This window comes from Perognathus longimembris, chromosome 7 (genome assembly GCF_023159225.1).
Source record: "Perognathus longimembris pacificus isolate PPM17 chromosome 7, ASM2315922v1, whole genome shotgun sequence".
In the NCBI taxonomy this organism is placed as follows: Eukaryota; Metazoa; Chordata; class Mammalia; order Rodentia; family Heteromyidae; genus Perognathus; species Perognathus longimembris.
The window spans coordinates 40876082-40902755 of record NC_063167.1 but is presented as its reverse complement, the minus strand read 5'-3'; the positions used below and the strand labels follow the sequence as shown (position 1 = coordinate 40902755).

The window sequence follows — 26674 nt, the reverse complement described above, 5'->3', positions numbered from 1 at the left end:
AAGTAAACATACTAGATAGTAAAAAACAAAAAAAAATGACGGTTGGATATGATGAATTATACAGAACTCAAAACATTCACTCACACAGTGAAACCAAAGGAGGAAATTCTTAGGAGTGGATCAGAAAGGCTCAATAGGTATGAGCATATGCACATACAAAATGATGTTTACTGAAATAAACTCCAAGAAATGGAAATAAGACATTTTTTGTTATTTTGCTTTTGGGTTTTTTGTTTTCTCCTTTGTCACTGATTTTGATTTCTGTACAGTGATACTATCTAGACACTACTTTGAACATGAATGATATAATTTATGAGGGAAGGGGACTGGGAGAGAAAAACTGGGAGAAAATGAGAGAAGAGTTGACACTTTCAGAAAGAAATGTACTCATTACCTGACTTATATAACTATAACCCCTCTGTATATCACCTTTACACAACAATAAGAAATACACAAAAACAAGTATGTTTTGCTCGTTTGTTTCTTTTTCATTGGAAAAAATCTTTAAAACTTCACAGCTATAGGTATGACTTTTTCAACAACAAAAATTACATGATTTTTACTAAGAGCTTAGTTTATAGAATGGTAACCTATAGTGGCACTCATTATATTGTTTGGTAAGTTTGCTACTTATATTTTCAGTGGCTGTAATTAAGTTGACAGAGTTACGTAAATGAAAATATATGCTGGCACAATTAAATAAAACTTAAAGCAAGCCATTGCATTAAAAATCTTTAGGCCCATTACAAAAATACTGTCTAAGGAAAATAAAATGGAGACATGCCAGAAAGATCCCTGAAGCAGACAATTCCGATTAGGTCTTAAAAACTTTGAATGTTTTGCACATACACGTAAAAGCTAACTAAAGATATTACTTGCAAATGCTAGTATTAAAGAAAAACCTAAACTCAATCTTAAGTAGTCATCAAACTTAGAAATCAAGGATATAATTTCTTAGAAAGTTAACTCACTGCCCAGTAAAATAAACACCAGAAAACAAATAGCTGAAAGAGGAGGGTGGGGCTGAGAGGAAGAGACGAAAATGCAGTCATAAAATCCAATGTATGTAGGAAATTCCAAGAAAAATAATTGTTTTAAACGCCTAGAACTAATAATATATGAGTTTTCAAGGGCAAAGGTGCAAGATGAAACTACAGAAATCAATCTTTTTTCACTATACTAACAATTAACAACTTGGCAAATAAAATAATACAACACCATTTCAATGTCTTGAATAGATATAAACCTTAGAAAATGTGTAATGGTCCCTTTCCTAAAGCTTATAAAACACCAATAAAAGAAATAAAACAATAAATTTTTAAAAATCCAATGTATGTCCTATAAAAATTAAGAAAATTGAGGGAAGGGGTGGGGTTGGGATAAAGGGGGGAGAATGATGAAAGAAGTGACAGTGATCAACTTGTATTCATAAATACATTGTTGAAAAGCAACTACTTTATACATTGCAGAAGATCTTTAAGTGATTTAGTGTATTTCTTTAGATAACTCTGTGCATGAAATAAAGCTGTGTACACTGAAGTATCAGAAGGAAAAAGTGTCACTACCTCAGCTACTCCTACGGACAACCACCATTCTGCCTCTGAAAGGACAAGGCCTTTTACTAATCCATCATTTTCTTATACTTATTCTCACACAAGCAGTAAAAAAGTATGTCATGCCAAAGTACAATGAAACTACCACGCATTCAGGGTGACTAGGGTGCACAGTGGCATCCCAGCCCATGAAGGCATCACAACAGCAGCACAGCAAAAGTGCAGCTGCATCTCCCATGCCATGTTCTGCTCAAAAGCTTACTGCACACTGCTTTATTTATTTATTTAGGTGAGTCAAAACACCAGAAGCAATTGAGAGCCGACCAGGAAGGTGGTCCTCTAGGGTAAGGTGAGGGTAGCTTTCTCAAAGGTTTCCTCCAGTGTCATCTACCCCATTAATCACAACTTTTGTCTTGACATCCCTGATTTTATAAACGCTACAAGTACATGCTCCTCTTTTTTCACTAAGCCCCTCAAACATTTTCACTATGTTATCTGTAGGCTCTGTTCTTGCAGGGTAACATTACTATAGTCACTATTCTTGTTATCACCGTGACTCTGAATCATTTGGACTCTTTTATCATCAGCAGGTAAACAGTGGAGTCACACTATTAACACTAAAAACAAAACAAAACTTCTTGGGGCTAGTAGTGTAACTCAGTAGCACAATAGGCCTTTTAAATATCTGCCAACCTCTAGGGTCCCTAACCAATCCCCAGAACTGAAAAAGAAAAGCCCACAACACTTCTCTACACATTTCCTAACTCAGTAACAACTCTTCAGGTATATATTTCACATAGGAAAGAGGTGAGATCATTTTTTCTTACTTGACATACAGAATCCTTCAAAGTCACCTGTCTGTTCATCTTCACTGAATAGTCACAAGCCAGAGGTTATGCCAAGTATACACAACATGTTTTTATTCTTTATGTGCACTGGCAACATCATGTTCAACATCCTTCATGCCAAACTCCTACTGAAAATGTTCCAGCCTCTATTCAATGTTGTTAACATGTTGTTCAAAGACATGTCTTTATATTTACTATTGATGTCCTGGTCATGGTGGAATTATAAAGTCACATATGGGAAAATACACATGGCACATGCATTATTCCATGAGAACTCTAGCTGGAAGAGAGTCATTCATGCTAGCAATAAGTACAAGTCACTGGTACAAAATGTTTGTGAAGCTGTATGAAAGGATGTCTCTGCTCATCCATATCTTTCTGTTTGCCACATTAGTCACAAACATAGGGTGCAGGGATTGTTAAGCATGGATACTCCCTAAACCCTGGCCAGACACAAGAAATAGAATGTGGGGGAAAGGGCATTCAACACATCTAATTTAACCAGTTGCCATGGTAATGTGTTCTTTAGCTCCAATCTACACCTACTTCTGTCCCTCTTAATCTGGAATTTCTAAAGTTTCCATTGTAAACCACAAGATCACATAATTCTTTATTTTGCCTTACAAAACCTTCTTAGTATTTAGTTTATAATTGTTAATTATAATGGTGATGTACAGAAGGATAACAGTTTCATAAGTCAGGGAAAGAGTACATTCTTTTTGGACATTGTCACCCCTTCCCCAGCACTCTTCCAACTTTTCCTTCCCATCCCCATCCACAAGTTGTACAGTTCATTTTCAACATAGTAACTTGTAAGTATACTGCTGCACTTATCTTTTGTCCCTCCGTTTCTTGTTCAAGAACTTCCTCTAATGTAGAATTTTGTGATGTTTACAGAATGAAATTTTCTTCAAAAACTATACTGAAACCTAAGAGTCTGACCTCAATGGCTTAGTCCTTCATTCATCATCTCATGTATTCTACAGGTAAGTATGATCCTATTTCAAAATATTATATGTTTTTTGTTTTTTTTTTTTTTTTTTGCCAGTCCTGGACCTTGGACTCAGGGCCTGAGCACTGTCCCTGGCTTCTTCCCGCTCAAGGCTAGCACTCTGCCACTTGAGCCACAGCGCCGCTTCTGGCCGTTTTCTGTATATGTGGTGCTGGGGAATCGAACCTAGGGCCTCGTGTATCCGAGGCAGGCACTCTTGCCGCTAGGCTATATCCCCAGCCCTCAAAATATTATATGTTTTATATATGTCTATGTTACAATGTGCAACTAGAGATGTCTGCTTAAAAACAGTATGTTTGTTTTTAAGAGTAAGTTAGAAATCTCAACTCCAATGTTATGCCAAACTAGTTAGTCACCCTGACCAAGTCACCTCAAAATTCCCTAAGAGAAAAACTTTAAGAGCTAGAAGTATTACCCAGCCATACCATGTTAAAGATTTAACCCACCCATACCAGGTTAAAGATTTACTTCATCGAGCAAGGACAATACTATCACAACCTTTGCTCCTTCCTCTATATATATATATATATATATATATATATATATATATATTTTTTTTTTTTTTTTTGGCCAGTCCTGGGCCTTGCACTCAGGGACTGAGCACTGTCCCTTGCTTCTTCCCGCTCAAGGCTTAGCACTCTGCCACCTGAGCCACAGCGCCCCTTCTGGCCGTTTTCCATATACGTGGTGCTAGGGAATCGAACCTAGGGCTTCATGTATGGGAGGCAAGCTCTCTTTCCACTAGGCCATATCCCCAGCCCCAATTTTCAAAGACATTTATGTAGTACATTATCAAGAAAAATTGCACCTACATTTAGCATATTAAGAAGGTAACAACCTTCCTACACTTTTCCTAAATTTACTACATGACATTCAAGTTTCACTTTCACAGAATGACAATATATGCAGATACACACATAGCTCTGCATCTGACCCTAAGTATATTTACCTATCTATATACACATACATACAAATATGAGTTGTGTGTGTGCATTTTTTTAAAAAGTGCCCTAGGAGGTAAATATTATCATGGCTTCATTATTAAAAAGAGAAAAGTGGTTGTGTGACTATGGCTCAAATCTGTAACCCTACTTAAGAGCTGAGATTGGAAGACAGCAGGCAAATGTTTGGCAGATTCTCAAGCAATAGCTGTGAGTGATGGCATGCAGCTGTCATCCCAGGTAGTAGTAGGCTTAGATAAAGAGAGTGGCAGTTCCAGGACAGCCTGGACAGAATGACTAGAGAGTACCTCAATAAAAGCAGCAGGGTATAATGGCACATGCCTGTCATCCCAGCTACAGCCGGAACTATAAAATAGGAAAACTGTATTCTAGGCATGGACCCAGCCAGAAAATGAGGCACTATTTAAAAAACAATGAGTAGGAAAAAATAGATGAATGGTTCAGCAGTAGACTACCTACTTAGCATGTGTAAGATACTTTCCATATATACAGAAAGAATTGGATTATAAAGAAATTAAGTAATTATTCTAAATACACACAACTAGTCAATAGTGTGACTGGGTTCTGAATGTACAGTGCCTGCTTAATTGTCCACCTACTTAACCACTTAGTAGCTAAGATATACATATAGTCATATTCATAAACATGTACATATGAGCAAAACAACATGAAAGGCTACATATACATACATGCATGTAGACAAGACAGAAAGAGTATGCACTTTAATGTATTTGGGGGATTTAAGTAGTACTAAACACTTGCATAAGTTACCATACTTAGTATTCATAACGACTATGAGGTAAATTCTTTAATTCTTCTATTTTATTTTATAAAGGAAAATACTAAGCCCTCATCTAAATAGCTGATGTCATCTAATGTCTAAGTTAGTAGAAAGATTTTTCTGAAAGGAATAGTAAGGCTAGAATTTTTCAGTTCTCAAGAGGAAAATATTTATGAAATACTGACGAAGAAGAAATATTTACAAATACTGAAGCTTATAAGAAATCTTTTTTAATGTCTTCTCCATGCTGTAATGAAACACAACCTCCAAACACATAGCTAGTTCATTAGTAACTCTGTCCATACCTGCATATCTAGCTCTTGGCACCTTTGCTTCAGCTCTTCTTTTTCTGCCAGTGCTTCCTGAAGTTCTTCTAAAGCTCTTTTAAGCTGAAATATGAAACATAAGTCTATTAAATCAAGCTGAATTCACTCTCAAAATACACATACAGTGATATCAGAAATGGTTTTAAAATTTACCTGTTAACAAATGAATCTTAATTGTGTTGTCTATGAGTAAACAGCACTTAAGTCTCATTAATATTTAAGGCTAAGGCTCCATACTAACAAAATGCTAACACCTTTGAAATATTTTTTTTAATTATTAAGGCATCTTTCAACATCAGCAAAAATTTTTGAAGGGATTCTGCATATTTATATTTACATATAATTTTTATCCAAAAATTTAAATACTTCTTAAGATGATTGGTTATATTCATAAATAGCCTAAAAATAAAATAAAATGCCTAAAGGTGAATTTGTGTTTCCTTTTCCTTTCCCCTATAATCCAGATTCAGTTAAACACAGGGAATGATTTTCCCCCACGCACAAGAGTCTTCGAGCTGCTTCTTCAGAATATAAACTGGCAAAAGTCATATCATCTTATTATAAAAACTGTGATGAAAAAGCAGAATTACTTTAGATTACCTATAATTTAACCATATTACCATCTAGCCTGGGTTACTATGTATCCTATGTGTCAGAAGAAATGTTCAGAGTCAGTCAATTCTTGGAACATGATCAAAAGATTACCACTACGTACATTCATAAAGGAATGGAGTAAAACAAAGTTTCATGGAAGAGATATTTTTGTATGTGTTTTCCTATATAAGCCTTATGAAAGTAACTGGCAGAGTGGTGTCACTGTGTTCAACCATCTCACTTACCTGTTGCTCTAATTCTCCAACACCATCATTCGGAGAGCTCGCTATTTCTTTACTCATCAGCTAGGAAGTTAAAATAGCAACATTAATGATGATTTTGTAATATGTATGAAGTAAAATATGTTCACTTAAAAAGGTATTTGTATCATAGTTATAAAATATAAATTGTCATTATAATATATGTCTATATATACATACATACACACACTGGACTCAGGAAAGATTATTGCTCTACTTGGCAGAAAATATAAAAAATTTCATCTGCTTTGGTTAGTCCATCCTTTTATTTATTCACTGAAGTTATTTAAAAGAAACCAATGATATTAACTTACCAATTGGCTTTTAGAATAAGAGGCATTAAAACTGTGCTTAAAAGGATATTTTAAGATATTTTTGGTGGGGTGGAAGGTAGAGAAAAAGGAAGAGTCACTAGTAGGCCTAATGTAAAGGACACATAATTTTTTTAAAATCTAAAATTTACATGAAAAACTTCTGTAATTTGGTTCAAGATTTTTAACATATAGATATGAAATAACTTACCTCTTGAATAGCAGTCATGACCACATGTTGAACAGACTCCTCCAATGTCATTATCTTTTTAATATGTTCTATGATTAAGAGAAAATTACATCTGAAAAACCCTACTCTTTCCCATGCCTTAATTATTCACTCTAAATAATGTAAACATTCCAAGCCGTTTAAGCAAATATATTGCTGCCCATTAATATGATCATCACTGCCAATAAGCAGAACAGAAAGCATTTAACATTTCAATGTTTTCCCTAAAGAAGCCATGTAGTTACTATAAAGAGGTACACAGTCTCCTGTGAATACCTGCTCAGTGTCCCAAGTCTTACCACAAAGGCATATTTTTGCCTCCCAAACAACACTCAGGCAATATTATCAAAGTGATTTATTCTAACAGCAAAGGAGAAACTCTAAAAGGGGGCATTTCTTAGATTTTCAGATTTAAATCCACTTCAGTTGTTTTGTTCTCTACCTGAATTTTCCTTCATATTTAAGGAGTTACTATTTTCTATTACTTTACTGCCTTACTTGATTCTTCTAGAAAACTCCAACAAATGATCTAAACCATTTGTGATGCCAGATAAAAGGACAAGTCTGGTAAATATCTGACCAGTAAGTGTTAATCTGGAGAAACAATTAACTAGAGAATGCATGCTGATGGAATAATTTCCTTTAAATGGATTTTCTGGATAATGAAACACTTCAAGATTGCAGAAGCTGTCATAAAAATAATCTTCCTCTTCAAGAAGGATACTGTTAATAAAATACAACATTAATTGTATTTGTAAAAGCAATTTTCACTGCAAATACAAAAGTACACCAGCTGTTTTACATCTTACATATGCTTTGCTTTTATTAAAATTTTAACTAAATCATTAAGAGTGTCATTCCTTTCTTTCCTTTGATTATTTTGTGGCACTGAGGATGGCAGTTAGGCCTTGCAGAAGCTAGGCAAGCACTCTATAACTGAGTTCATATCTAAAATTACAAACTCACATACAATCCTGCTTTCCAAATACAATGCTTAAAATCCTGATTTTGTAAATAGTGAAAATGAAATTTTTCATATTGCTGTGTATTTTTAGTTTATACATCCGGGAACAGAATTACTTTTTTAAAATATGAGGACAAAAGAGGCTTGCTAGATGCATCAGAGTAATAATCACTTTCATGGAAAAGTATAGCTTAAACTGTCAAATGACTGCTGATTCACAGGAGGAGCAGCCTGATTTTCAAAAGAAAACACAGAATTAAATAAAAGAAATTAAATAAAAACAAAATAGAGTCAGGCATGGTGACTCACACCTATAATCCTAGCTATTCTGTAGGCTGAGGTCTAAGGATTGGTTTAAAGCCAGCCAGGGCAGGATAGTCCATGAGCCTGTTATCTCCAATTAATCACAAGGAGCTGTTCCTAAAATCACAAAGGCTCAAGGACAGTGGCCAAGATATGAATTCAAGCCCTGGACTGGCAATGGATGGATGGATGGATGGATAGACAGACAGGAAGACAGAAAGAAACAAAAGGAAATGACAGTTTACTGAAAATGACTAATATACATGAAAAACTTATTAAGCAAAATGAAGCAAAAATACATTATTAGCCAGTAACTGGAATATAAACAAAATATTAGTCAAAGAAAAAGAACTATAATATTAACAAACTAGACTTATATATGAATTAGGTCAAATTGTGATTATTTTGTTTTATCTTCCATACTTGCCTTAGAGATAAAAAGAGCTACTGAAAGAGATATGAGTAACATGAAAGTTTTGTTATCTAACCAATCCATATCCTTTTTTAAAATTGATAAACTGCAAGTAATTCCATGTTATATTTTCTTTAAGTTTGTTCTTACTAAATTGACCCTTTCTTGTATTGTTACACTCATTATATAATGCCAAATCTGTTTTCTAAGATTATGGCTTACAGTATTTTACAAATGGAGACAACTAAGCTCTCTTATAAATAAAGCATACTGTTTTGTTCTCCTCACTCGGGTGATAAGAACCCCATGGGAATATACAAGAAACCAAAAATGATAACCTTGCACTCAGCAAGGTAAGTATGGCTGTATTTAGAAAGACTAGAACATTTATAAGGAGGATGCTGTGAAGAGGTATTTGTCTAAAAAAAAAATTAGCACAAGAGCCTGTACCGGTAGCTGAATGTTAATTTACAAAAAATAGAATCAAGGACCTACATTATAAAACCAATCATCCATGGGACAAATAAATACAACTTATCAACTGTCCACTAAGTCATAAACACTGGATATAGTAAAATAATTAGACTAAGTGCATTTAATTTGGCCACTAATTTTCAGAATGCAGGTAAAAACAGGAAACTCAAGATGTATACCTTTCTAATGGCAGAGGAAGATTTAAATTATGTTCTGGCTTACATTTTAAGGTACTTTCTCCCAAATTAGAATAGTAAACTTTCACACTATCTTGTAAGTGTGATTGTTTAAATACACTGGCTAGCAATATGGGTTGTTTCTAGGAAACCAAAATTCTTACCTTGCTTCTTTTCACAGTTGACTGCACAACCTAAAATAAGCTGGAGCAACCTCCCAAGCTCCACAGAATCTGAATACTCAGTTATTCGGTTTAGATCAGGGATAAGTTCTTCAGATATTTGCTGCCCCAAAAACTGCAATATCAAAATAAGAAGCTAATCATTTATGTTGTCTATAAAGAATTTATCACATTTAATTATTAAAATGAAAAGTAACTATAATTAGACTCATGAAACAACTCAGATAAATTAACAGATGACAAACCACTACATTGCCTAAAAGTAACTCATAATGGCCAGGCCACCTTTCAATATTCTGAGTGGCCAATTAACAGCAATTATCTTTACTTTTCACGTACCCTCCCCCCCCAATAGAGAGGAGATGGACTGTTTAAAAAGAATTCAGTTTAGTCTACTGCATTGAAACTTCTTTCTTTGAATTGAATACAAGTTTATACTAAACCAAATGATACTAACAATACTCTATATGTGATCAATTAACAAATACTTGCAATATAAACAATGATACTTTTTCAAATGACAACAAATCCAGCTAATTTTTTTTGCCCTATATTTTTCCTCTGGGTTAAGCTTATTAAAAAGTTTCTTGGCACTAAAGGTTCAAGGTATATAATGAATTGAAAATTTTCAAAGTAGCGAATTTTTATAAGAAATTCTAATTTTAATTGTGTGACCTTAAAAAACAGAAAGAAATTTCCCTAGTAGCAAATTCTGTTGAAAAGCTGACCAGTAAACAATTAGATATTATATTTAAGAAAATAATCTAGTGCCAATATTATTTTTTCAAATTCAGTATGCTACAGCTTTAAGCCCAAACATTTTTATCAATATTTGAGTGCTTTTAAATAACAATATACTTCAATTATGAATTACATTCCCAAAAATGTCATCCACAAAAATTCAAATAATTTTACAGCAATATAACTATTCAAAGCATTTCATATGTATTGTTAAGACATATTTTCCATACCTCATGGTAATAACTCATAATTCCTTGAAGAACCTTCTTTAAGTTACTAGCCTAGTGTGAACAAACAGAATTAAAACAATCTTTATTTCATATTAATACTGATACTTATATCAAGATGAAATTAAAACTTTCCCTAATAAAAATAAAAAATTATAGTAGGCTTCTTCAACAAGATAAAAAAGTAATGTACAATAAACCTATTACCAGAAATTCAAAATACATTAAGTAAAATTTAACAAAATTGAAAACATAAATGGATTAAAAAAAACCCAATATCATGGTTAGAGAGCTAAGGACTCATCTCTTTGTGACAGAATTTACACTAAAATTAATAAAGATATAAAAGATGTACACACGATTATCAACAAATCTGCCATAATTATAGGACTGTAGAACACTAAGAGATTTCTAGAAATGAAATCTATGGTACATGCTCATTAACTCACCCATGAAAGACTTAGCATGTTTTTGTGAATGAAAATACTCTATATCTAACCATTCACATGTCAAACTTTATATACTATACACAATATATATACATGCCCAAACTTATTCTGTACACAGTACATACATACATTTCAAAACTCATACTATAGACAACAGAATGTATTTACAATTTTGCTTGTTTTGGTTTGTTTTTTTGCCAGTTGTAGAGCTTGAACTCAGGGCCTGAGCACTGTCCCTGGCTTCTTTTTGCTCAAGGCTAGCACTCTACCACTTGAGCCACAGCATCATTTCTGGCTTTTTCCATATATGTGGTGCTGAGGAATCGAACCCAGGGCTTCATGTATACGAGACAAGCATTCTACCACTAGGCCATATTCCCAGCCCTGTATTTACAATTTTGTAAAAATGGTTTAGTTGAACAAAATGCTAATGCTAATTTTAGGACTACTGTTTTATCCCCACTCACTATGTATACCTTTATTCTCCAGTTGTCTCCTCCAACATCTTCTTTAATTCGGCTTAACCAAGATTCATTGAACCAAGCTACATCACTAAAACAAAAATAGGAATGCTAAATATTAAAATGTTCCTTTTTAAAAATATTTTTTATTGTCAAAGTGATGTACAGAGAGGTTACAGTTTCATACGTTAGGCACTGGATACATTCCTTGTATTGTTTGTTACCTCCTCCCTCATTCCCCCCTCCCCCTTCTCCTTTTCCCTCTCCCCCCATGAGGTGTTCAGTTGGTTTACACCAAACAGTTTTGCAAGTCTTGCTTTTGTAGTCGTTTGTCTTTTTATCCTGTGTCTCTCGATTTTGGTATTCCCTTTCACTTTCCTAGTTCTAATACCAGTATACACAGTTTCCAATGTACTCAGATAAGATACAGTGATAGTGCAAATACAACCACAAGAAGGGGATACAAGAGGATCATCAACAATAGAAGCTACGGTTTCACATGGCATGTTGAAAATAATTACAACAGTGATATAACAGTCGTTTCCATAACATGGAGTTCATTTCACTTAGGTCATCTTATATGTTCATTAAGGGCATAGCTATTGGGCTCTTGTGATCCTCTACTGTGACTAGCCTAAACCTGTGCTAATTATTCCCTATGAGGGAGACCATAGAGACCATGTTTCTTTGGGTCTGGCTCACTTCACTTAGTATAATTTTTTCCAAGTCCTTCCATTTCCTTATGAATGGGGCAATGTCATTCTTTCTGATAGAGGCATAAAATTCCATTGTGTATAATAAAATGTTCTTATTACATAAAAAACTGAATCAAGAAAGGTACATATAGCTTAACATCTATCCTAAATAAAATCAGAAAATATTTAAATAAACCCACTAATTTCTCTTGTAATTCTGAGTTAATTTCCCAAATCAACTTCTTTATATCATTAACATGTTCAATTTAACCAATATTTGCTGAATATTTAATACTAGATACTGTGTTAGCAGGAAGATTTAAAAGTACCAATCCTGAAGGACTGGAAAGAAAATCACTCATTTTAGATCCAGACATGGTAGTACACCTGTAATTCCAGCTACCTGGAAGGTGAAAACTGATAGGACTACGAATCCAGGCAAAAAGTTAGTGAAACCTCTCATCTCCCCATCTAATCAAGTTGGATGTTGTGGTTTATCTCTGTAATCTCAACTATGTGTTAAGACTAAGGAAGATCTTAGTGCAAGCCAACCCCAAGTAGAAAAATTCAAGACCCTGTCTGAAAGACAACTAAAGGAAAAATGGACTGGGAGCAGGCCCTGATTTCAAACCCAGGAAAACCAGTATCTTAATGAATATCTACTATGTATCAAACAATCTCCTCAATGTCCTGCCATGTTTTTCATTTACATATTATAGAAGCTTGGCAAAACATACATTTCTATCTTCAATATTCCTATTAAGTAGAAAGAGGGCAAGAGTCTAATTTGCCCAAGTGATAGTACATGGCAAAGCCCCAAACAAATCTGATTATGTATAACTAAATGGAATCATTTTCACTGAGAAATCCACAAAGATAAAGCCTTAAAAATAATACTTCGGCTAGGTGCTGGTGGCTCATGCCTGCAATCCTAGCTATTCATGAGGGGGAGATCTAAGAATTGTGGTTCAATCTCTGTATTACGCCAAACAAATCAGTGGTGAAGAGAAACTGATCTCCTGATTCTTAGTTTGCAAATGTAGGTCTCAGGCACAAGCATTTAGCAGCACAGTATCGCAACGGAGTTACACCCTTATGCAACGTTTATCACAATTGACGAGAAGACAACATTTGTAAGCTATCATTTGAATCACTATGTCACTGCAAAATGTCATTTCAAAACTGTAAAAATTACTGATCCCACTGTAGCATCTCATTATTTGTAGAACAGAATCCAATAGTCACATGAGCATAAAGTAGGTTGTTCCCTGTCTTCCTGAAGTCTCAACATTTTAGAATTTGTGGGCTTATAAATGAATAGAATTCCTGAAAGATGAGCCTTCTTTCTCCTGATTCTTCATCTAAATTGTTTGTGTTGGACCTTCAACTGTATGGAAATTAGCATTTATAAGGCTCAGTTATAATATTTAAGACATTCCCTGACGTTCGACCTCATCCAGGGCTTCTATCAGCTACCTCCAGACTACATGTACCAAATCTTGGCTTAATACAGAGATTTACCAAATATAAATTGAGATCCCTTCTCATTGAAAACTGAAGTTTCAGAGAACTGCTGACCAAACCACACAATTGTCTTTCCTAGAGAATTTGTTTACTATTTTTGGTGTTTGAAAGAGTATTTGAATATACAGTTCTAAGCTCTCTGGTCTAATGTCCAAAAAGATGGTGATAAATTTTAGTAGGTATATCAATCACCTTGAGATCTTGACAAAGCCTAGTCTTATCTCTATCATCTGAGTTTCTGATATAGAAGGTCAAATGTCAAATCCAAGAAAATTCAGGAAATACTCTGATGGATTGATGTCACTAGTCCCAAGGACAGACTTTGAAAACCACTGATCTAAAATAGTCTCATCACTATTTCTACTTGCCATCGACTACAACAAGTTTGCTCTTCTCAGCTATGTGTACGGTTATGTGAATAAATATACACATTTTCACATGCATAACTGGATAGAAAGTATAGCTAAACAACAGGCTTTCTCTTGGTTGCTGGTTTGGTTTTCTTTTTGTTTTGTTTGTTTATCTGTCTTTTGGAGGGTTTGGGAGGGCACAGAAATGTGTGGAGCAAAGGGTGAACAACTGCAGCAGTGATACTCACTAGATCCTATGTTGAAAATGAACTATTCAACTTGTGGGTGGAGATGGGAGGGAAAAACTGGGAGAGAGTGAAGGAAGGGGTGACACTGTCCCAAAAGAAATGTATGTACTCTTTACCTGACTTATATAAATATAACCCCCCTGTACATCACCTCTGTAATAACAATACAAAAATAAATAAATTTTTAAAAAAAGAAAAAAAAAAGAATTGTGGTTCGAAGCCAGCCTGGGCAGGGAAGTCTGTGAGACTCTTATCTCCAATAAAACTACTCAGAAAAAGCTGGAAGTGTCGCTGTGGCTAAGGTGGTAGAGCACTAGCCTTGAGAAAAAGAAGAGCAAGGGACAGTGCCCAGGCCCTGAGTTCAGGTCCCAACACTGGCAAAAATGAATAAAGTAAATAAAATAATGAGTTTTAATTAGAAGGCTCTATTATTAATACTGAAGACAAATAATTGATGTACAAAAAGTTTATGCATTTAATGAAGTTTTGAAGAAAAACATTTGACTATATATAACAAACTATATTAATAAAGCTGGGTGTCTACTCTGAGTAAAGAGTTGAGGGAGAATAATATGAAAATAATTATTATGACTCAGAGAGAAGAAGTGAAGAACACAAAGAAGCCTGTGGCAAATGCTCTAAGTTAGCCAACCTTTACGACCATGCCTAAAGTCTCAACTAAACTTTTACTTTATAGATAAGCCACATAAAGTATGCATAAAAAAAGAGATTCTTTCCAAAGTGGTTTCTTAATCCTAAAACTGCAAGTGAAAACTACAACACAATGCTCAAATTTTCTAAAACCATTCTAATATAGAAGATATCACTATGGCTACAGTAACCAAAAATTTTCATTTATCTGTAATTTTCAACTGTGTTTAACTTTTCTCACATGCGAAAATTACAGAAACAACTTAGCTTCAGATAAAAGTGATGTACTGCTAACTAAAATAACTGAATTAAATAATGAGTCACATTTGTCAAAACAAATTTATTTTCTTATCACAGCAAACAATATAAAACCCCAGGTAAAGGAAATGGCCCAGGCATGTTGGTAAAGTTTATGTGTCAACAACATAGCTCTGTCTAAATATGTTGCCATGAAGGCCTTTTGTAAATAACATTTAAAGATGAGTGGTCCTCACCCAACCAGTAGAAGGCCTAAACAAAAAGACTGACCACTGTAAGAAAGAGCAAATCCTGTCAGCAAATTGCCTTCCCATTGCTCTTTTCACACTGCTCTTTTGGATCTCCACAAGGCTGTCCTATTTGTAAGATTTTGTATTTACAAGCCAAGCACAACTATATAAACCAATCACTCCCTTAAAATATCTGTGTGCAAGCATGTGTATGCACAAATACACACAAGCATAAACATCACATTCCTGGTTCTTTATAGAGCCCTGACTACTATTACCAGATCCTGAGCTGATTAAAATAAAATTCGAAGTTAGATTCTATGCTAGGTTTGGAAACTGGATCCAGGGAGTAATATATACCTGTTATCTAGTTTTTCCAATGTAATTCCTTCTTTGGTTTTAAAGTCTTCTTTTCCATCCCAAATCAACTTTAGTTCTGAGAAATATTTTCCAATTTCTTTCTTATAAACAAACTACCTCTTCCCAATCACTATAGCAGCCAGACTTTCCAACTATTAAAATGTTAAAACTGGTATTCAACTTTTTTAAATTACCACATCTACAAGCCTTAACTATGTTTTATTCCCCAAATGAATTCACTTTTCTTACAGTTTTGAGAAATTCAATGAGGAACAACAGACAGCAGGAGAAACAACAAATCAAAATATGGTCCAATTATTTTCTAATAAGACTAAGTAAAATTCATTACAATTAAGCTTTACTACATCCATGGTATTTATCTTCAACAATTTCACAAACTAAATTAAGCAATATCTTCTGGTTACTACAATAGCAATGTGTCAGAGATTATTCTAGAATAACTAAAAAACCTTTTGCGCTTAACACATCAAATTGTGGTCTGTAATTTCGATTTGAACATATGGACTTACAGGAGGAGTTCAAGACACTAGACTCAACTATTACAGCTGATTGGGAGAATTGGCTTTAGAGTCACACCAAGCTGATGTAAGCCCTAGCTTTGCAATTTATTCATTTTGACTTTCTAAAAGCAATGCCCACCTCTTTATTTCTCCTATCCTCATGTGCAAATTGAATATCTATTGCATTGAGTAGTAAATATTAAATGAAATAATTGATTTAATGTGGGATGAGGTCCCTAAATTAGGATGGGTCCTTGTTAGTAAAGAGACAAACAGATGCAGACAGAGGTATGGTGGCCTGGGAGGTTGAAATTACACTGCCATACACCAAGGAACATCTGAACCAGAAGCTTGATAAGGTACAAAAGGATTGTGTCCTTGAAGCTTTGGAGTGACATTATTCCCAAATAAGGTCACCATTACAAGCAAGAGGTTAGAACTGAAACATACTTTTTGGAAAGATGTCGTTCTGGATGCATGTGGGTGCGTGCGTGTGTGTGTGCATGTGTGTGTGTGTTTGCAAGAGTGAAATGAGACAGAGAATGCAGAAGCACGAGGTGCATATTAGTAAACATTGAGGTGCTGGTTATCATGGTTTATTATTACAAATGCTCAATATCTATAAATGAATGCATGAACAAACACATGATGCTTCTGCCATATGGCCCATCCAATACCTCACTTTAGTCTTCTAGCCTCCAGAACCACGAGACAACTAATTTTTATTGTTTGAAGCCAGCTATTCTGTGGTACTTTGTTGCAGCAGCCCTAGGAAACTAATACAGTATTAGGAATAGTTCTTTTCCATGTGCTTTTTACATAACAAGAGCTTTTATACAAATTTTTAAAGAGAAGTATATATTACATATTCAAGCTAAAGATAATAATTTTGTTTTTTGTTTTTGTTTGTCGGTCCTGGGGCTTGAACTCAGGGCCTGGGTGCTGTCTCTAAGCCTCTTTGTGCTTGAACCACACCACCAATTCCAGCTTTTTTTCTTTTTTGCCAGTCCTGGGGCTTGAACTCAGGGCCTGAGCACTGTCCCAGGCTTCTTTCTGCTCATGGCTAGCATTCTACCACTTGAGCCACAGAGCCATTTCGGGCCTTTTCTGTTTATGTGGTGCTAAGGACTCAAACGCAGGGCTTCATGCATGCTGGGCAAGCATTCTACTGCTAAGCCACATTCCCAGCCAAGATAATACTTTTAAAACAAAGAATCCTATCAATAACTCCATAACTCTCCAAGTCTGTAGTCTTAAAACTGAGAAAATGCTTTTTCAAAATTTTGTCCTTCAAAATCATACTTGTCTCAGATAAATAAGAATGATTTCAAAATTTTGCTACTTCCTTAAAAAGCAGTTTCCTTTTCTTCTTCAGTAACACCTTTTATATGATGTGAGTCACCAATGAAATTTGTTATCAACAGTAACATAAAACGCCTTGAAAGGTTCAGAAAATATGACAAAGTTGGCCTTTTAAACAGGATTATGAAACTCTGATCTAACTATGGGGAAAGGTACTATTTAAGTCTCAGTATCTGGAATAAAGACTTCTGAAAAGCTCTGAAATTAGAAAGGGACTGAAAAAGAAAAATTCAAAGTGAACAATACAGAGGCTTAGGTAAGAACATAAGAAAATGGGCAAATAAAACAGAGGGGGAGAAAGTGGGGAGACAGAAAGAGACAATGACATTGACTGAGGTAGGTACAATTTCAGGTCACTGTTCACTTGGTTTAATGAGAAAAACTTTTGATAGGTGAATTTTTTTCCTATGGAAAACTTACTAGAATACTAAAAAGCAAAAAAAAAAAAAAGAACAACAACAACAACAACAGAACAAGGATTATCAGCAGATTATAAAAGGTTATATAGAAATTGGGTCCCAAATGAAAAATACCATTTAGATAACATTTACAAAATACTCTCAATATCAAGGAGAGTATAGTAGAAAGTACAGAGATCAAACAGCCATAATACATATTACATCAGGGTAAATTTTGGTCTCTTCTATTATAGGATAAAGCTACGATCAGTAGCTATAGAAATGATACGTTTGGTGTTACTGTTGAAACAAGGGAATGTATACCATATACCAGAGTTATTTCATACCTACCATATTGCAATGAGAGGAGGCAAGGTTTCAAATCTAACACCAAAAAGCAATGGTGATTTTCCCAAATTATCAAGAAAGGACCAGATTGGCAATGCTTGGCTCTGACCAAGTATATAATTTCTTTCTTTATTTTTTTTTTTGGGGGGGGGTTGTTTTTTGTTGGTGCTGGTCTTGGGGTTTGAACTCAAGGTATGAGTGCTGTACCTGAGCTTTTGAGTTGAAGGCTAGCACTCTACCACTTGAGTCACAGCTCCACTTCCAACTTTTTTCAGGAGTTAATTGGAGATAAAAGTCTCATGGACTTTCCTACCCTAGCTGGCTTTGATCTCAAGTCTCTTCAGTAGCTAGGATGACAGGCATGAGGCACAAGAATCAAGACCCAAATACATAATTTTAAAATCAATTAGAATTTAACAAAGCTTTAAGAATACTTTCTTAAAGAAAGCAAGGAAATAAGACATGTTTTAGAATTACTGCTTTTCCTGCCTTCAATAAAAGTTAACATTTTGTTTGTCTTCTAAAGTGTTAAACTTGATATATTCAAATTAGATCAGTTTGAAAATGCCAAATAAACAAAATTTAAACATCATTTTTATCTACTTCTCTAGGAATGTCACAAGGTTTTGAAAATCAGATATGGACATTTCTTTTATATAGAATAGTAACAAGGAAACAATCTGACTGTAAAACAATGAAACAGATTAGAATTTTGTTCTCAAAATAAGTTCATATACAGTCATCATGGCTAATTAACAGAATGGCTACAGAACTGGCCCTGTTTCTACTAATAAAAGAATGTTTTATATTGAAGACTATAACCCTAATCTATGAACTATTTCCCTCTCAAATTAAAAATACTGGATTTAGGAGCTTTGGATATAATTATATAAAATGGTTCAAGCCCAAACTGAATCACTTCATTAATTAAGGCTGCTGCCCTGCCTCTGACTTCAAATTTCATTCATCATTTCATTATTGGTGGAGTCAGAAATTACTATTGAGAAATAGGTTTTTGTTAACTTGGCAGTTTTTCCAAATCTTGTTTTTGTTGTTTGTTTAATTGCCAATCCTAGAGCTTAAACTCAGGGTCTGGGTGCTGTTCTGAGCCTCTCTGTGCTCAAGACTGGCTTTCTACCACTTGAACCACAGTTCCACTTCTGGCTTTTTCTGAGTAGTTTATTAGAGATAAGAGTCTCATGACTTTTCTGCCTAGGCTGGCTTCAAACCATGATCCTCGTATCTCAGCCTGCTGAGTAGCTAAAATTATAGACATGAACCACCATTGCCCAGCTCATACCTGGTATTTTATGCTTGAATAATCTCTAAGATAACAATGTTAGTGTATGAATACCTTACAATGACCAGAGTGCAACCATCAGAAACTTGACAATTATATCATTTTCTTAAACCTTATTCTTTATAGTTACTATGACTTGTGAACATGCCGGCAAGTTTAAAGTAAGATCTCTTGAATAAATAAAAACCCTGATTATTTAGTTAAGGTGAATCTCTATGAACAAACAAGGGAAAGTATATAGTGGTAAATGGTTTTATTCTCTACTTGCAAGAATGCCATGGAACCATATGTTAGGTTACTGAATAGGATAAAATTTCAATAGCCTAAAAGAACACAAATCTAAGTCTCCTTCTAAGGTATTAAGTTTACAATTATTTTTAGAAGGGTTTGGATCACTACTCACATTTGATGAAGAACTTGTGCCATGGTAACTCCATTAGTCAGGTGTTTGACATTTTGACAAGGCGAAGCAGTCTTGAATGTCTGCAGCTAAAATGACACAAAACAAATGATCTTACTCCTTCATTATCCCTTCAGGGCAGCACTGCAGAAAACCAGTGAAAACCTGTCTTTTGTTTAAATGCAGACAATGCAAACCCTATGTACATGGGGCTATGCAATATTTCTATAAAAATACTGAATCTTTCATAAAGTCATGCCGAACACAGTAAATCATATGAGTGCTCCACATGAAAAGTACAAAGCCATGTGTGTAATTCTTCTCGTTTGCCCACTTTTGAGAGAATGTCAGAAAAAGAACATTGCGAGAACAGTTAGTCTCATGTTAAAACTGTATTTATATCCCTTGGTATGAAAATAAAGATTAGAAATGTAGAATCTAACATCATTTACATTTTTATCATTATCTCTTAAATAAAATAGGGCTTCTGCTGACTGTGTAACATTAACTTAAGGTACTAAGTTTGGCTACATATAATGAACATTTCAAATCTCTTATTTGTAAAACATATCTACACAGTAAAATGAGAAGTGGAGTCAGGGACCACTAGCTAACGTCTATAATCCTAGATACTCAGGAGGCTGAGCTATGAGGATCACAGTTTGAAGGCACTTCAGGCAAGAAAGTCTGTGAGACTCTTATCACCGGTTATTCTCCAAAAAGCTAGAAATGAAACTGTGGCTTGAATGGTAGAGAGCTAGCCTTGAGCCAAAAGATCAGCACCCAAGCCTTGAGTTCAAGCTCCAGGACCAACACCAAGGCAGAGAGACAAGAGACAGAATGAGAGAAATAGACAGGTTAAGGGGGGGAGGGGGAGAGAGGATAAGGAGGGGAAGAATAATGGACTCTTTCTCAAAAGAGCAAATTCATGACAGAAAAACTTAGAAAGCAAATTACAACCGAGCCAAATGGATGATACATTTTCTAGAAATCTAAACTCAACCCATAGCATCTTAAATTAAACATGAGTCTCTCTTTCTACATATATTCATCCTTTTACTCATAATTTTTGAGTAACTGCCATAAACCAATAGAATTTTCTCCCACCATAATTCACTATAGCAGTTTTGTATATTTTATAAACCTATCTCTATCATTATAAGATAAGACTGAAGGATGTTATCATCAGACTAAAGTTGGCCACTGTTGTTTTCACTGTACATTTACTGAGCTCCTTACTCTAGGTGAGACGAAGTGGTATAGGATGAGGTTACAAAGGAAAATCACCAGGGCTTTAACCTTAAAATAACCTCAGTCAAGAGTTCAGGAGGAAAGTACACAAGCCTCTTTTCAAAAGAGTGGTAAGTAACTCAATCACTGTACACACAAAGTGTTTTGGAAAAAATAGAACAAACTAATCCAATTACTGTTTTTATTTTAGAAAGGCATTTTAGAATGAAAAATTTATTTTATAAGTTAAAAAGGGACGGAAAGGAAGCTTCAGGAAACAGAAATATAATAAAATTTAGATATGTGAGACAAGCATTTTTAGTATCACTGGATTTGCAATAGAAAGAAGTTGCAGAAAGGTTAATAAACAAAGGGGGTTAAAAAGAAAGACAGGGGTCAGGATGGCTGCAAGAACCATTACAGAATCTTGACTGACTTTATCCCTAGTCGTAACATCTACATAATAGGAAGCAGAACAGGTATCACCTCCAAAGAATTAAATGAAACAGCAAATACTCCTGGATCAGTGCCTGGCATACAGTATTATCTCAATAGCTATTAGCAGACTAGATATGAGGGAAGGAAAGGAGGAAGGAAGGTAGGAAGGAAGGTATGCTGTAGAAATAATGAGTATGAAAGTAAATGAGGACAGGATGAAATTATACAATGTGTAACATACAACATAACACACGCCTGCTTAGGGCACATTTAAAAGGAAAGTATACACTGTAGCTCCCATTTTTCAACCCTTCCTACTTACACATTAACTTAATGTGTAACTTAAAAGTTACATCATTAACTTTTTACAAAACATCTGATTAGTGATTTTAAAAGAGTAGCTTCAGAAGCACAGACTACAAGGTAAAGCTAGCACAGAGAAGTACATGAATATACACCAAGGACTATGCACCTTTGCCCACTACACTTAGATTATCAATTTCTCTACCCTTTACTGACATGGGCACCAAAATGTCTTTGAAAACTCCTCAAGTAGCTGCAAAGTAAAGTAGATAATAAAATGTAATTTCATTTGACTAAACTATAATGCTTTGTAACAAACAACAGTGACTACATTAAAGAGATCAGTGAGGGAAGTGAGACTAAAGTACAGTGATAAAATAAAATTTCATATTACTCTTTATGAGAAGGCAAATGAGGGGCTGGGAATATGGCCTAGTGGTCGAGTGCTTGCCTCAAATACATGAAGCCCTGGATTTGATTCCCTCAGCACCACATATATAGAAAAAGCCAGAAGTGGTAGAAAAAAGCCAAGTGGTAGAGTGCTAGCCTTGAGCAAAAAGAAGCCAGGGACAATGCTCAGGCCCTGAGTTCAAGCCCCAATACTGGCAAAAAAAAAAGAAAAGGCAAATGACTTTTTAGTGAGTGGCTTAAAATGGACAGAAAGAACTCCCAAGCCCGTCCTTTGCTAACCACATCATCCAGGCAAGTCACAACTTCCTCTCTTCTATAAGGTAGAAATAGTGAAGTGCCTCATGCAAATGACATAGAAATTCAGAAAGTCATTTTCATAAGTGATAGCCAATGAAAGTTCAAATCTTGAACCAAATCTTTGCATTCTCCTTTAACTCTTCCCTTCAAATAGAATTGTTTTGAGGTTTAAGATCTTCATAAATAATTCAGTCACTAGTCATTTTCCTAAATCGCATACATATATTTATCTTTTCCTGAATCAAAACCTGTATAAGAACCATTAGAAATAGCTGATCTAGTGCCTTAATTTTACTGGTGGATATTAAGTACCAAAGATGATAAATGGATGACCAACCACAGAGCAAAGCAGAATTAAATGTCTTCATGGAAATATTCCTTCAAACCCTCAACTCCATCATGTGAATTATGGCCACATCTAATCCTTTAATACTGAACTTTGTATTAAAAGTTTCAGTACATGCCTAAGAATTGTTTTATGAGGACTTCTAAATTATAAAATGTAACACTTAAAAAATCATCAAGAGGAACTTCTTTACTTAACCAACTTTTCTTGATGACTTCTCTGAGTTCACACTGGTTTCTGGTGCTAAAATCACAGAACTTTCCAACTTTCTTCTCATTTTTGTGATGTGGCCACAACATAACTTTAAAAAAATTATGCAACCCACTACATCTCAACAAGGAACATTATGTAGTATATTGTAAGTCCATTACTTCCCTTCAAGCTACAGCCAAAGGAGACCCATTTGCAGTACTGCTAGTGGCTTTTCTCTGTGCTAGGAAAACCCAGTTTACCCAGTCTACTCTTGGAAATTCATCATTCCTCAATGATCAGGTTAAAAATGCACCCCATATCTATAAAAACCTACACCTATATCATGCTTAATGGTGAAATACTGGTCTTTAAGGTCAGAGCCAAGACAATTATATTTTACTACCACCCCTTTGATTCACTGCTGTATTGGAGATCCTAGTTGGCGTTCTTAGGGATAGAGCAACAACAGGTCAAGCAAGGTACCAAGCAGTGCATTGGCTAACTGCAGAAGGTGTTAAATGTTATGGATATGGCTGTCATAGACACATAACACATTACATTTCAATAGAAATGGGTTACAGGTGGGTCATCGTTTTAGGAAGGGTTGTCACAGAGTTTCTGATCTGAAAGGCAACAATCAGACTAGAGACCTGAATGGTGAGAAACTACCAGACACTGGAAAAACTAGATGATGGAAAGATGTTAAAAATTCCCAGGTGTATAAAATTTTTTAAAAAATGGTAGCAATTACAGCATGTGGCATATATTGAGTTAAAAGAAAATGAAGAAGCATGGGAGATTAACAATGCAGTGGCTTAGGAATGGTGAGAGAAGAAAAGGGAGGATAAGGAGGGGTAGGAGAGGAATGCAAGAAGAGGAAGAAGAAGATAAAGAAAACAGAAAAGGAAGACAGTGAAATTCACTGAAAATAATCCTAGGAAGGAAAGGAAAGCCCAAAGATACAAAGAAAGGAGAACAGAAGAGCATTTCAAGAAGTAGTATTTGGAATACTTGCTAACGAAATGCAAGCTTTAAAGAAAACAACAACAAAAACCCTAAAATGCAACTAGCTCAGGAGGTAAGTAAAAGTATAAGGAAGATAAAGAGTAAGTACTTAAACTTCACTGGGAGGGAAAGGGGAAAAATCTAAGTCATTTTAAGAAATGGACTCTTCATTCTTTTATAAAATGAGGTATGCAAACAAATTTATGTATTGAAAGTACAGAAAAAAAAACATTTTAAAGAAAGAAGTTGTAAATACAGAAAAAAGGGTAAAATGGATAGAAAAAAAAATTCTATTAAAAGCCTGAGCCAAAGAAAAGAAGGTGGTCATTTTACCTGAGAGAACAAGTGACAGTATCTAGTAGAGTTCTGGTCACAGTGGCTAGGAGGAATTAGCAAAAGGGTATTCATCAAGCTGGGTGGTGGTATGAGAAAAGGTATGTTTGGCAATAGTTTGCTCTGTGATTCCATTTCCTCAGTAGTGTATAGCAGCCTGGGAGAAGACTGCAGAAACAAGATAACTTATTTTCCTCTGCCATCTACATTCCTAATTCGGAATTCTTTTCTTGATTTCATAGAATTTTTTCCTTCCTTTGTAGCTGTAAAAACCTGTCACTCTGATTAAAACTAATTCATGCAACTTGAAATTGCATATATAAAATTGAAATATGCAATCAGCAAAGTCAGTAAAAACTGGTTAAAAGAACGGGCACTGTCACGTGAGATTTTTTTTAAACAATACATTTCAAGGAAATCCTGTACTCTACCACCTCACAATTAAATCAATGACATCATAAAGACTAAATTTGCCATTTCAGTCAGAGCACAGTGGAAGAGACTAGGATACACCCTTCAATTATCCACTTGTTTAACAAAACAGATCATTAAAAGTAATGTTTCCTTGTTTCCTGACAGTGTTAAACACAGCTTCTAAATCCCAGTACCTATTTTAAATGAAAATATAAATTAACAGCTAATTGCTTTTAATTCAGAAACCCCAGTTACATTCCACTTGAGGTGTAAGTTGTTTTGAGTGGCAGTCATTTCCAATGGACTTCACATAGTTCCAGACTTCTCATTCTTCGGAATGCTCAGCATCGTGAGATTGCTGGAGCATCTTCATCAACGATTAAATCCTCTGAATCCAGTCTGTTTACATTCCATCCTGCACACTCTCCTACACACAACTGGTTTGGGGCTGAGCATCATGAACCTTTTGGGCCATCAAGCCCAGTGCTGGTTAGAAACCACACCTGGAACGCCAGATCTCTGATACCATTCAGCTCAGTGGAAAAAACAACAACTCCCCCACCCCACCCCACCCCCAACACACACACCTGAAAAATCTTGGGACATAGCCTGACAAATCCAGCACATCACAACACAACTCAACTATGCGTGAACTGAGACTCCCAAGTCCCTTATGGAAGGAAAAATGCTATGGGGGAGGGGGGAGCAGGAATAAGGAAAAGGAGTTCTCATCCCAAGACAGTCCAAGACAGTTTCTCCACCCAGGAAGATGCCTCCAAGGTTCTTATTTGCGGCGGCTTCTACAAAATCAGATGTCCTGGAGTCCTACAGGCAGCCACCTCCCGACGACCCGAGGTGGCGGGGGTAGGGGGGAGAGGGTTAGGATTCCGAAGGGGTCTTTACTTCCAAGTGACACAAAGGTCTTCCCCACTGGAAAGGGTTAAATCAGAGGGATGATAGTCCGGAAAATTCAAGGCCGGGTTCTGGGAGTGGGGCTAGGCAGGGAGAAATGAGGGTGAGAGACCGGGAAAGGGATGGACGCCACAGCTGCTGGGAACAAGACCCAGGTTCCCTCTAGCCAGGACCCGATCCTCAGCACCCCACCCGTCCCCCATCGTTTCCTGCGCCCACACCTCCGCAGGCGCGCGCGCGCTCGCCCTCCGCCCCGCGCCCCGAGAGGGGGCGTTCTCGCGGCCCAAGGCGGCGCGGAGGTCAGAGCGCCTCGGGCCAGGTGGGCTCTGGCTCCCGGTCCCCGAGCTTCGAGCGCCCGCGCACTCACCCAGATGATGAGGCTGTCGCAGAGCGGCAGCCCAGACAGCGACGGGGCCTCCTCCATGGCCGGGGACGCCTTCAACGCGGCCGCTGACACCAACGCCTCCCTCTACCCCCGCTGCTCCCCGAGCCGGCGTCGACCAGCCGCTCGCCCGCCAGGAGAGTTCAGGGGCGGGGGGAGGGAGCCAGGCCCGGTGCCCGCCGCTCACGTGCAAAATCTCACGCTGCCGACGTCGCCCGCGTAACCCCCTCCTCACCCGCCTCCGTCTGGCTCCTGCGTCCTCCCCCTCCCCCGTCTGGGTCACGGCTGCCGCCGCCACGCCGTGGGCACCTGAGCCACGCCCCTTGCCCCTCCCCTTCCCCACCCGTTCCCGCACACCTCGCCCCGCCGCTCTGAGTGACCTGCGTGAGCACCAGTCACAAAGAAGGAGGGTAACCGGGAGGGGCGGGAAGAACAGGGATAGGTCCAGCAGGAACAGTTGCTGATTGGATGTACCCTCGTGGGCTCTGACCAATCAAACAG

General features: G+C 36.3%; 1 protein-coding gene across 1 annotated transcript in view; it reads right to left on the bottom strand.

Moving 5' to 3' along the window:
• Hook1 (hook microtubule tethering protein 1) overlaps positions 1-26441 on the bottom strand; it is a 49604-nt gene extending 23163 nt beyond the window's left edge. Inside the window, exons 1-8 of the mRNA XM_048351434.1 lie at positions 26159-26441; positions 19914-19999; positions 11281-11356; positions 10359-10409; positions 9370-9502; positions 6859-6926; positions 6322-6381; positions 5462-5545 (exon numbers count right to left, since the gene is read on the bottom strand). Coding sequence (XP_048207391.1) covers positions 5462-5545; positions 6322-6381; positions 6859-6926; positions 9370-9502; positions 10359-10409; positions 11281-11356; positions 19914-19999; positions 26159-26215 — 615 coding nt within the window. The 5' untranslated portion in view covers positions 26216-26441. The remainder of the gene's footprint in view (positions 1-5461; positions 5546-6321; positions 6382-6858; positions 6927-9369; positions 9503-10358; positions 10410-11280; positions 11357-19913; positions 20000-26158) is intronic.
• Positions 26442-26674: the final 233 nt, after the last annotated feature.